We start from the raw sequence: 13,614 nt of genomic DNA on the forward strand, positions 1-13,614 counted from the left end.
TCTATCTGTAATCTTCGTTTGTTCCACTTCGCTTACTTCTTTTCTTTCTTTCTTTCTCGCCGAAATTTGAAACTGTCGCTTTCCTTGCCTTTGTTCTTTGTGTTTTTACATCTTTTTATCCCCTGCCTCGAAAAATATCAATCCATCTGTTGAGTCTTGATATGGTAAAGTTGTATAGGAAGGATACAACTACAGAGTCAGACAGGGTCTCGTGTGAGATTGTGCAATAATTTACACAAGGTCTTGTACAAACAGTTAGCGTTACCAAAGGGCGGTGTTTTACCTAGTTAGCATTTCTTGTCAAATGATTTGATTATATCATTGCTGATTTTTTGGCACTCGACAACGCTAGTTGCTTGCCTTCTCAGCCCGTGGTTAGAGAGTCTTGATACAGTACAGGATTATTGTATGGAAAGGATTTAAAATGTTAGCTTTTCCAGGGTCAGTATAGTGTGGGGTAAGAAGTTAAAAACTGGCCCAAATGTGGCGAAATCTGACTTCAATATAGAGGTGAAGGTTGTGTTTTACCAGGAAACTTTAAGCAACTCTGCACCTTACGTTAAAGTGTTATATAAATCTTACAAGCGCTAGCACACAAGAAAGCACGTACGTAAAATCTTGGCGTGTATTATAACATGCACTAAAAACAGCAACAAAAACTCGGATCCACAAGACTAACGGCTAAAAATAGACTAGGCAATGCGATGGAGTCCTCCTGTTCGCATGCACTGTAGCGTATAGTAATAACAAAATTTCCTCTTCCGTAATTCTATCAGTCCGCTGTCTCCTGCATTCAGCGGATTCTTGAAATATCAATCAATCATTATCTTTCCTCATTAGCGCTGTGGGGACGAAAAATCAGTACCTGTCAGTATCAGTACCACAGTCATATGACGTCATAATTGTGGTTGCATGGTTTCAAGCGCCACACTGTAAAGGAATTTTTTCACTTTAACAAGTTCAGAATTAATGTACTGTACATGTAACATTTTTCTTCAAAACATTAGATCCAAATACCTGAGTCATCGCTATTGTTTCAGTAATTGTGATGTAATAGGAACATCTACGTCATAATTAAGAGATGAATTTGCATTTTTCGCCACTTATTTGTGGCAGTATAACTGCTTAACCACCGGTAATACAAATCCTTTCTCCAGTACGAGTATATTTACTGACGACTATACCCTTCGATTTAAGGCCAACTTGTTTTGGGGCATAGCTCTCACTTTAAGAATCAATAGACAAACATTTTCTCTATTTAAGAAAAAAAAGCTCAGTTGGCAGACGCTCCATCCCAAAAATTCTTATTCCGATTAAATATGGATGTTATACTATATACACTGTCTATACATACTTCATTGTTTTGCGCGTAATAGCAACTGGCCATGTCCAAGTTTGCGGTTTGGACAAACACTATGTCGTAGGCCAAGGAAGGAACATAGCCAAAGAGTTAATACACTTGTTTTGTATAAAATACTGTAGAGACCTTTTTCTGGAAAGCTAAGAAAATTCCGTATAGAACCAACTCTAAGTTAAGAAACATTTATCGTATGTTACGTGCGCAATCGACTGTTTGTTGTCCTGGTTTTTTGAATACGACATTTATAGAATTGTTTGATTATATTCAAAACTTAACGGTATAGGCTTTTCTCCAACCCGTTGTTTTAATCGGACATTTCGTCTATTAATAATTGCTACTTCTATATAATCCAGTCTTAGCAATCGGTTTTAATTGAAATTGGTGGCCTAAATATGAAAATGAGTTGTCATGGACATAATTGCTATATTAATTGGAGGGTTTAATTCTATACCTAAATGGGAAGAAAGTATCGTATATGCATTTGTCACGATTCTTAAACTAGCTTTTAATAGATAAAGGAAACTGGAAAGTGGCTTGAAGAAAGCTTAATTGCAGTATATTTAGCAAAATTACACACCTGTCCCTTATCCTACAAGAGTATATCAACGATAGTGAAATATTTGAGCTTAATTTTGCAAAGACATATCTGAGGTTTCACTGCTGTCAATTGGTTTAGGACTTTATACAGTAGGTTAGCCGTGGTTTTCACCATATTGAATAACTATATTATGGATTCAAGCATACAAACAGGAATACAAAATTACGTAAGTTCTAAATTATAGTTTACTTTCAAAGCTAACAAGTGACCGTTTGGGTGATATAAGAAGCGAAGCTTTATAACATTTTATTCTCGTTAATACATATAGTTTCAGTTTGTAAAGCAGACAATAAAATTTGTTTATGAGCTACGTTCCTATGTATGAAAACACGATATGTATACACTACAACATGTTCCTTGATTTCTGCTAAGTTTGATGACGTCATTAATCGCTATTATGGTGTATATCGTGCGCGAATTGATTATATATTTGCACGGCATTAATTTCCATGTCATATACCAAATCCGAAAATCGCTTAGAAATCGCTTTGAGTTTGGTTTATGATTTTGCATTTAGATTAGATATTTAGACATATAACATGCGATAGACAAATATCTAATATTTCAAATATCTATCTAAATGGATATTCATCTAAGCATATGTATAGGATCATGTACGGATTTGTTGTAGCGTTTTTTTATGTTGCTATTTTGAAGAGTTTTAACGCAAAATGCTTGTACTCGACGGTCAAACGGCAGATTGTATTACGATTAAAGCTTCTGGTTTTTGTTATAACTTACTTTTGGGCTATACTTATAAATTTGTCTTGGCTTTTATTTAATCGCAATCTTTAAGTTAATTTTATACTTTTCCATCATAACAGATTCTATTACATATGAGTGGTCAGTTTTTTTGTTCATTCCCCTCTCCTTTTAGACACTTCTTTCGTTGACGGGTCTTATTTATTTGTTCGCCCTTAACATTTTTCTTTCACATTGGGGTGAAACGTTTACCTGCTTAACAAACACTATATATAATCTGATATTAATGATAATTAATTGGTAAGTGATATTTTCACAGGGTACTTCCCTTTTCTGGAAAATGTTTGACTATGCTTGGAGTTTAATCAGTGTAATTTTTGTTTGGTTCACTTCGCAAACTGAGAATCTGTCTACGTCTAACTCAATCAAAGGTATATGCTGCTCATTGCTGCTGCTGCAACGCTAACCATTTTCAAAAAATGTCAGCGTACTCTCTCCTATATATGACACTTTCCAAGTATCAAAAATTTCTTTATCCCACTTCTTTCAAAACCCCACTTTACAGATAAAAAGCAGCTCAAAAAAACATTCAGTGGAAAGTTTTTTGACGATGTCAAACATTTTGTCAACCATGACAATCAACATATTTTCTGTAAACATTGGGAACCAAAAGATTCTCCAAGGTATTTTAGTGTGCTGTATACTAAACTTGAAACTTAGATGGTATACACAATTTGCAACTAATACTTTCTCTAATGTCAGTCTTATCTTGATAGTGTTATTTCAATGTTTAAAATTAAATTCTTATTCTGAAATACCGGTAACTTTTACATAACTATAACATACGGTCGAAACTGTATTACTGTCTGAAATTGTTGCAATCAGAGCAACGAGTTTGCAGAAATATTTATACATTATGCATACAATAGCGTTCATTTATTATATAGACAAACAAAACAAAACCTGACGTGTTTCAACAACTAAAGTCCGTTTTCAGAGTAATGCAAAAGCGATTTGGTAATTACTATTTATATACTAGGTACTGAAAGATGAAATAAAAGTTTTGTCGTTTTTTCGGGAAAATAATCGGAATAGTCTAGGTCTACATATTGACAATAATAGAGTTGTAGGATGAAGTACACATTAAGATGATAATTAATAAAGCGAATTTTTTGAAGGAAAACAAGTAAACAACAACTATGAAATTTATACAAAAAATTTTAATTGGAAATATGAACTATTTTCAAAATGGGATTGATTTGTTTAATTAAAAAAGCTTCTTGTATTCTTGTATTATGAGCATTTCAGCACGATCTTACTATTGTAGATTTATCAATATTGATTGTTATCATACTGCATTCTGGCCAGTTTTTTTATATTCCATTATCATTGTATAGGGGTCTAGTCTTGATAATTCACGGATACGCTGAGCATTGTGGAAGATACGATTCAATTGTTGAAATGTTTAACAGCCTCGGACTACATGTTTTTTCCCACGACCATGGTATGCATTTTTTTTATTTCGATCGTTTTTTACATTTTAATACGATTTTAGCTATAGAATTGAACTTACAAAATTTTTGGTTTACGAATACACATATTTTTATATTTGTATGAACAGTCGGACACGGAGAAAGCGAAGGAAATCGTGCAGATGTAACCGACTATAGAGTTTACTTAAGAGACATTCTTCATCACATAAATTTGGTGAAAACTAAATACCCTGGTTTACCGCTTTATATTTTTGGCCACTCTATGGTAAGCTCGGTAGTGTCAAGTGTATGTAATTACAGTACGAGTGTCGTCCTCATTTTGATCGATACTCCCCCTTACACGTACGATACTAGTGTAAGCCTTAATATTTATCAATACACAACTCTTGGTGATTTAGCAGTACCTCACAAAGATTTGATTTTGGAATATGATACATATTGGATCGAGATTCCCTCTCTCCTAAAAATCTTTTCAATCTAAATTATTATTATCTGATGTTTTAGGGTGGATCTCTAGCAATTCTTCTTGCTCATGAAAATCCAAATTTGGCAAAATGTGTAATTTTGTCTTCACCGTCGATTGCTTTACCTGACCAAATATCTCCCGTCAAGGTAAAATATTAAATAGTGAAATTTATCTTTCGAGAAAAACTTTGTCCATAATGAAGTAACTTGTAAGTTGTTTGGACATAAACCGTGTCCTACAGCTTGTAATGTTATCAATAAATGTGCACAATGTACGTTCATATATGTATTGAGTTTGAGGATTCCAGACGACCTGTTTTTCCTTGGGCACTTCCAAGTTCGGAATTCTTCCAGAACACAAAACGTCTTTGTTAAAAAAAGTCAGAAAGAAAGCTGAATTTCGTGAATATTTTTAGTAGATACATCATGTGTGAATAGTGAATACTCAGCAAAATTGTAACTTATTTAATTTGAAATATGGTAAAGTATTGCTCTGGGGTGTATTAGGAGACAATCCTATAGTTATATTAAACAACAAAAAATTACGCAATTGCAAATTTTATTGCTTTGCATCACTGTTTGTGTATAGAAAGTAATTTGAATTCTACATTCCAAGAAAGTTTACAAACAAAAGATAAAAAATTTTTGGCATACCAGTTATTTCTTCGAAGCCTGCTATCTCTACCTTTCAACTATTATACGAAATAGGAAAATAGTTTGCATGGTAGCAGAGTGCAGCCAAATTTTTTTTAAATGACATTAATTTCCACTTTCCGTCATCAGTTTGTCAATCAGTTTTTGACCATTAAAACCTTTGTTTGTCGATAATCTTGTGTATAGGTTTCAGATGTTTATTCACGGCTGAACGTCTAAAAAGTATTCTTTTATTTTGATCTCTCTCTTTTTTCTCTAACTCTCTCTCTCCTTTATCTTTTTTGGCACTCACTGTACCCTTTCGAAAGGTTGTGGGGGCAACAGTTCTGTGGGAGCTCCCTATACCCTTCGCGTTTTTTTGTCACTTCTGACCTTTCGGCTAAAGTGATACCCAGTCATTACCAGGTCAGGTCATTGATGAAATTGTACCACCTGTTGGTTTGGGGTTGAACTGTTGGACTTTTCCAGGTTGGTGTGGCAAGCATAACTTATTTTGTGAGTTCTTGGTGAGGCATTTGTGTGTTGTAATCAAAGCAGTGTTTAGTTGGACCCGAAGAGGTATAGGGAATCAACAGCAACAGTTCGCACTTGATCTCGTAACCTTAGACCGCATGAACTTTTCTTTAAAATACTATTTCAGAAACCTGCACCTGTGAGTGCACTCTTTCGGTCCTTATCCAAGATTCATGATACTAGGTGAAACTTGGTTGGAAAACTGACTATTTTCGAAATTTAGCTATATTTGACTAATTTGAGTGGCTTTTCTTTTTATCTGTGTAGTTACCTATCTCAAACGATCTAAATTGCCGTTTGAATAGTCGCTTTGTTAACACTATAGTAAAGACATAACATGAATGTTGTAGGGTTATTTGTAATGTTGCGTTATATTTTTAAGATTTTAGCGTTGAAATGTCTTTTTTCAATATTACCAAATATTGGAGTAGAAACATTGGACCCCAAAATGTTATCAAAAGACAAAACTCAGGTAACATCATTTTTCTATGCAAGTGAAAAACTCATGGTGAAAAGTAGGTTATGTTTAATTAAAACTATATATTGGTGTGAAGTTGGTTACCGGTTGGTTCCCTGGTTACCCTACACTTATTGGTAATTTAAGTATTTGTTTGTTTGTATTTGTTCAGACATTTGCTAAATCACTTGTAACCTGTTTCGAAAATCGTGATACAAGATAAATTTACAAGGCTTCGAGTCAATTTGAAAGTATATCGTAAAAATTGAAATTATATATAAATTGAAAGTTATAATAAAGTTTCAAACCAATCGTTTGTAAATTTTAATAAATTTATTTAATTAAAGGATTGTATTGATGAATTAATCAGCAAATAATCAATAATTAGTCGGCCTTGTCGGCTTTTTTACTGTTTAATTGGTGTCATTTTTTGACAAATTAATCGGTTTTAATAATGGAACAATGACAAAATTTCCATAACATACATATTTTCAATATTCTTGTATCAAACTGCACAGTGATGTTGTACTATATACACTATATGAAGCATAAAACTTGCATAAAACTCATGCATTAGTTTTATGTGTTTTCTATGTCATGCGTATTCGATCTCATATAAATCCTTTTAACAGTATTTATAATGCAACTAAAAATGCACTTACTTAAAATTTAATTAAAGTCGACCAATTTTGCCGATTGATCGGTAATCTGCCTATTTCTTTGTTGATACATACCAAATAAAAATAAATTTGTATTATTTCAGGAAAACTTCAATGATTTTATGAATATTTGAAAAAATTGAAATAGCTTTATTAAAAGTCAAATGTATTAATACAACTAATTGTACTTCAGACAATATTTTTACCGTTTAAAATGCAGTAAAATTGTACAAGTTTTCTGTTTTATTTTTAAAATTATTTTGTTTGTATGTAATTATATGAGCTTTTTATTTTATACCTCATTTGGTATGAAATATTTGATTTTATAGTATTTTAAATTTTATATATGTTAATTTCAATAATTCATAAAAATAATTTGCTTTTATATATCAATTAATTTAAATTTATTGTTTTTTACATCATGTTATTTGTTGTTGTACGAAAATATTTAAACTTACATAATCGTATCTATGTAAATTTATTTGAATTACTATGAATTTTTAAGAATCTTTATTGATACATCTCAGTTTGTATGAAACTATTCAAATTTAGTTATTTATTCAAATATTTATTTTAAATCTAGACTTTTACAACAGGTAACAAGTAAATAACAGGTAGCCCACTCAAACCGCGAATAAATAACTGAATAACAAACCAGAGTACCGGTAACCAATTTTACGCCTGCAAAATTATGCTTAAATTGTTTTTCTAAATTCCAACCGTGTATGCAACTATGCACGCGATAATGGTTTAAAATGCTTGATTTCTGTTGGTGGTTATATCGATAAAATATTTGAGCCATCATCGAAAAGCTGAACCATGTTATAGGTGGAGAAATATCAAAATGACTTGCTGGTTTACCATGGAAAAATCTTGCTTCGAATGGGATACCAAATATATAGAATGACAGAACATATCAAATCTATCTTACACGAAATTTCATATCCTTTTCTTATAATACACGGAAGTAATGACTGTTGTTGCAAGTGTTCTGGTTCTGAGGATATGTACCAAAAAGCTAAAAGCTCAGATAAGACATTCAAGGTGTTGCATTTTGTTTATAAAATAGTGATTGAATAGATAGCTCACATAAAAATTTATATTATAAAGTGTATACTTTAATGTCTAGTTTTGTTTCAAACGTTATTCTACACAACCGTTTCATGAAAAATTTTATTTTCACTGTTGATTTCTTTTAGATATACCAAGACGGTTTCCATGAACTAATGCACGAAATTGGTGACGTACCAGATCAATTCTTAGCAGATATCAAGAAATGGCTTCAGGAACGTGTCTAGTCTTACCACAAGTCATAGAATCAAAACTCAAAAATCCTCATAATTTGTAGAGATGGTATGCTGATCAAAAATGCCTTGCACTATTTTAATTGTCTTTGTTCTCCTTGAAACATGTTTAACAACTTACCATTTTCAACTTTTACGCAAACAAATTTATAGCTTTTGCTTAAAAATTGGTTTAGCTCTGAAAACGCCTATAGTTGCTTAATTGCGTAATTTTTACCTGTAGTTTTATTGATTTTTTACACAAATAACCGTAAAAATTCTTTTCTTTAACAAATCTATTTTACGCGCATACAAAAATTCTAGAGCTCTATATCTAGAGCTTTCATTTAAAAAAACTTCCAGTCAAATGAATTCTTGAACTAATTTTTGCATTGAATTGCTTAGCAAGGTGCATTAAAGATTAAGCTTCCTTAGTGGCGTATTATGAAGTAGCCGCTTCTACATAATATGCAATTTATTAGCCTATTTTTTTCTTTAAGATAAGGTGTATTTTTGAAATATTTTAGACTCTGTGATGATATTATAAAATTGCTTGCAAATCGAATGCCGCATAGAATACCTGTTTACGGAAATCGGCAAAGCAAAGCATTGCGTTACGTAATCGATTACTCTCTGCTTATCATATTAAGTCGTGACAAAAATGTCGTGCATGCTTATATTGGGTGTGTTATTATTCATAGTTGTTCAATGCGTTACAGTCTACCAAGTCAACCCTAGAAAGTGGTCGACTTCATTATGTAGCTGTCCCAATGTTTTATCTCGATGTATTCGTTCAAAGAAGCTTCAATATAATCAGAATATAAAGTTGTCAAGGTGAACAATTAATTCTAAGATTAAGAAAAGCGAAACAACGACCTTGAGACTCATATATCATCGAAGACAATAAACATTTCAACCAACAAACGTTGTAGTGATTTGGTCGCCCTTACAGGTTAAGGTACGACATACAACCATTTCATTACAACTCTATTCGTTGCTTTTATTTACCGCAAAAATATAAAAATATATCAATTTCTTACATTTAAAAGCTCATTACAGTGACTTTTTTATGTTGTAACTGGCTCTTCTGTCGTCTCGGCAGTGTAAGCTATAGCTATCAAGTATAAGTGCTCTTATTCGTGTTTTTTTGGAATGTTATGTTTCATTGAGGTCGATTAATTAAAACTTGACAAAGTTGCCTTACAGTTATACCTTTGTTGGCATTAACTTTAATATTCATATTTTTGGCTTTGACAAACATTACTGTACCAAGTTTAGGTAAGGCAACAAAAAACATTAAAAAACAAATGAAGTTGCAGTGATTTGAATAATACTAATAATAGTAGCAACTACTTTTAGCATTTCATCAATATCACATCAATGACCTAACTTCACCAAAATGTTGCGAATAAAATTCACCAATAGGACTACGCGTTTCATAGACGATGGTGATTGATATAATTAATTATTGATAACTAGGGCAACCAGTTTTTTGACCTAAAAAGTTTAAATTTTGACCTTGTTTTGAAAAACGCTATACAAAAAACGCTATACGAAAAACGTACTGATAGTCTCTAGTCTCTACACCAGGGGTGACGAACCTATTCGATGACGCGGGCCACTTTGTCAGTTACGGCTGAGCAAGCGGGCCGCACAATTTTTTTAACATTTTGCATAATAATTAGCATTCAAGCACAACCGCTTCATTTGGCAGATTTTTAGCTGCTCCCGCGGCCGCAAAAAATACATCGATTGAGTGCGGCAATCTATTGAAGACATACTGCTGCGACTCAATTGTGCTATCAGCTTTTGATATCGCATTGCGCAAAGATTAGAAACAGGTGAAAGAAAGTTCAAGACTGCTGGTCTCACCGGACGCTTCGTTCAAGACTGCTGGTCTCCCGGACGCAAAATTTAACCCTAAATTCCGGACATGTCCGGAATTTTCCGGACGGTATGGCAACCCTATTTCCTATAAGTCCTATATGCCTTGCATGTATGGGCGTTTGTCAAATCGTTTGGTGGGCCGCACAAAATTGTTTGGCGGGCCGCAGGTTCGTCACCTCTGCTCTACACTGTCTATACAGCAACTATTTAAAATTGAAAAAACGCTTTTCTAGTGTAGACTTTTTTTCGTTTCTGCGTATTAAGATTGACAACTTGCAGTTTCAAATGCAATGCCTTCACATCGTGACGTCACCAGACGCGCTGAAAGGCCTTCCCTCTCTTTCTGGCATTTGGTTCTAAGTATAATTTGGGGCACTGGAATTGTTTGCGGTACAAGAAAAGAGAAAAAAGAAAGAATAATATTACAAAATGGTTACAAAATTACAAGTTTAATAGATTTTGACCTAAAAAGAAGACCTAAAGAAACAATTTGACCTAACGTAACATTTTGACTTTATTTGACCTAATAACTTCTATACCACACGTCGTACAAAGCTGAAATTTGTATTGTGCTTGTTTGATAGCATTGTGAGCAGGTTAAAAAAATTGACCATATTGACTTTTGGTTGCCCTATTGATAACTTTGTTGTACCTTTGTATCAAAATGTCTTTTTTTACTTTTCCAATTATAACAGTCTAGCTAAAGTAGACTCTAAGTGCACTTTATAATTACAAGGACTGTCCATTCTGAAATTCATTAAAAAATCTACCAACTTACAACTCTTCTGTCTATATAACCTATTGTATGTAGTTTTTCAAATTGTTAATGTCTTTAAATAGCCATGCAGTGGTTCTTAAATATTTTAGTAGTATCAAACACCGCAAGAATCATACATGCATTCACCGAAATCTTCTGTCAAATTTATTACCCAGCATTCAATGGTATTTGTATCCATCACAACTCTTCTCTTGTTTATAAGAACTGCCGAGAACTTTGCCTTGAGAAGAAATAGAGCTTGCGATGTTCAATATTCCAACCTTGCTAGTTGTAGTCAAGCCATCACTGCTCTTTTCTGATCAGTTAAAACCATCATTAGGGGAACAGATTTTGCTTCCCGCGTCAAAAACTTGTCCTCTCATTACGGCGCCATCGTCAATTTCATTCTGATTATAGGGGTTTGAATCAGCAGAAAACAAGAGCTAACAAGAATATTGAACAGTGGCACATTGAATTATGGCGATTTTGATAAAGAAATGTTGCATGAATTGTGCAAATTAATTAAAAATTGTTATCTCGTTGCTTGGGAAAAGTTGTATTCTTCAAATATCCGTATAATTGTATTTCGTTACTATGTCAGTTTGGATGATAGCTAGGCAATAGAAACATAAAAATAGTTTGCTGGGTTTAACCAACGAGTCGTGGTATAAAAGTACTTTTCATGTAATTTTCGGTTTGAGTGGTTCCCAATCCAATAAAAAGTAAAGAAATAATTTCAGAAATATTTCAACAGTCAAACAAACAGCTATAAATAAGCCTCAACTAACAAACAACCATACTTAACTCAGCAGCCAACCGTACAGCCATCACAACTCTTGTATTGTTAGAAAGAACGCCGAGATCTCAGGTTTTGGAATAAGTTCAGGTCAAAGTGTTCAATATCCCAACTGCGCTAGCCGCTATTACCGTTACAGCTACTTTCCTGCTGAGTCAAAATCATTGTAGGATTTGAATTTATGAGGTCAAAATAGGGGAAAAGGTTTTGGTTTTGCCAGGTATTTAACCATTACGTAAAAAGTCCAGTAAAATCATTGATATGGCAAAATTTCAGCATATACGGCTTCTTAAACACTAATGTAAATAGGTTTTCTGTTACATACCTGCTTCACGGCTTCTGTCATTCCTTTAGCCTAGCCAGATGAACGGTGAAGGTTGATGACGTTTACTACTATTCCTCGACACTAACGAACTCATCTCAAGGTGTGATTGTTGTCGATTAGTTGATGAAATGTGGATCTAGGCCAATCGATCAACGATCACCTGAACATGGCAGAGCCAGAAAGAGATAAACTAAGGACACATGCCATGGAAGAACAAGAAGAAATTCATCGAACATTTAGCATAAAGTCAAGTAGACAAAAGGGATTTCTGAAAAAGTCAACCCCAACGAAGGGAAAGTAGCTGCTATACAAGATATATAGATTATAGGGATGTGCCGCGAGGAAGATTATTCGGGTTCGCACGAACCCGAATATCATGAAGGTCGACACGAACGAATCCCGAATCTATTCGTATTAGAACCAAACAATAAAATTTCCTCCAAAAGTGATCAAGTCTTGCTTCTAAAATGACGTAATCGATAAACAAATCGCTTTCTTTCCAAAAATAGAGTTTAAAAAACGATCAAAAAAGCAAAATCGTTAGGAAAACGACCTCCATTGTAAGTACTGCTGACTCTAGTTTAGTATTGACGGGAAACTAGATCATCATTTTTTTACGAAAGTCAGTAAATTTATAAGTAATATTGTATTCGGGTTCTCCATTGTTGGTATTCGTGTTCGCCCGAATCTTCCATAAAGGCGATATTCGGCGAATCTATTCGGGTTCTCCATTGTTGGTATTCGTATCGGCCCATCCCTTATAGAACCACCGAAAACTGCAACAGAAGCGAGACCATTCATGGGACTTGTACAATTCTTTCCCAGATTCATTCCAGATTTAGCATCAATTGTTAGGCCGATCTATGACGTGACAAAAAAAGATACAAAGTTTATGTAAGGCAGGAAACAACACGATGCTTTTGAGAAGCTCAAGAAGTTGACGACAAAAAGCTGAAACTTTGGCATACTTCAGCAGCATGATCTAAGCGAGAAAGTACAATACTTTCCCAGATTCATTCCAGACTTAGCATTAATCGTTAGGCCGAGCTATGATGTGACAAAAAAAGACACAAAGTTTATGTGGGTTAGAAAACAACATGATGTCTTTGAGAAGATGAAGAAGTTGATGACAAAAGCTGAAACTTTGGCATACATCAAGAATAATTGCAATTTCCAGTTGTTTTTATTGGTTCGACCATCGGAGTTAGGCTAACTCAACATATAAACTTGGTCAATGCGATTACTACATCTTGAGCTAACTGATTGACAAAAATAGGTGTGTCCCAAATAGAGACTCGCTTCCTTTTAAATACATCTATGACATAGCGTCTATAACAAAAAAACGTAAAACAAATATTGAGCACCACTCGCCCGAAGAATAAATGTTAAACTTACTTAAGACTAAAATTTCTATCTAGATACGGGCATCGTAATGTAATTAAAGCGATCACACATACTAAAGTAACGAATGCATTGCATTGCCATCGTTTTTGTATCTTTTTGTATAAGTTAGCAATTTAAGTTATACGTTGCCGGTAACGTGCAATACCAATCTTTGTAAAGGTTGGAAAAGGATTCCGCAACTTCTTACTTTCTTTATAAGTTAGTGCAGTAGAATTACACAAATAATAACGCCAGTTGACAACAGCATCCACTTTAACTGGG

The 13,614-nt window shown here is 33.7% G+C and overlaps 1 protein-coding gene across 1 annotated transcript; it reads left to right on the forward strand.

Annotated features, from left to right (window-relative positions):
* Positions 1-1,786: 1,786 nt before the first annotated feature.
* Positions 1,787-9,108, forward strand: LOC143450353 (monoglyceride lipase-like). Its single transcript, XM_076950864.1, has 9 exons — positions 1,787-2,124; positions 2,980-3,091; positions 3,226-3,343; positions 4,058-4,164; positions 4,282-4,418; positions 4,658-4,765; positions 6,168-6,257; positions 7,730-7,945; positions 8,101-9,108. The coding sequence occupies exons 1-9, from the start codon at positions 2,089-2,091 to the stop codon at positions 8,197-8,199; spliced, it is 1,023 nt and encodes a 340-aa protein (XP_076806979.1). The 5' UTR covers positions 1,787-2,088; the 3' UTR covers positions 8,200-9,108.
* Positions 9,109-13,614: the final 4,506 nt, after the last annotated feature.

The sequence above is a fragment of the Clavelina lepadiformis genome, chromosome 3, assembly GCF_947623445.1.
Source record: "Clavelina lepadiformis chromosome 3, kaClaLepa1.1, whole genome shotgun sequence".
NCBI classification, from domain to species: domain Eukaryota; kingdom Metazoa; phylum Chordata; class Ascidiacea; order Aplousobranchia; family Clavelinidae; genus Clavelina; species Clavelina lepadiformis.

Excerpts from the sequence above, each read along its gene's own strand:
- LOC143450353 (XM_076950864.1), top strand. The coding sequence starts at position 2,089 with ATGGATTCAAGCATACAAACAGGAATACAAAATTAC. Across the intron at positions 2,125-2,979 it reads AAACAGGAATACAAAATTAC|GGTACTTCCCTTTTCTGGAA; the intron begins GTAAGTTCTAAA and ends ATATTTTCACAG. Across the intron at positions 6,258-7,729 it reads TATCAAAAGACAAAACTCAG|GTGGAGAAATATCAAAATGA; the intron begins GTAACATCATTT and ends ACCATGTTATAG.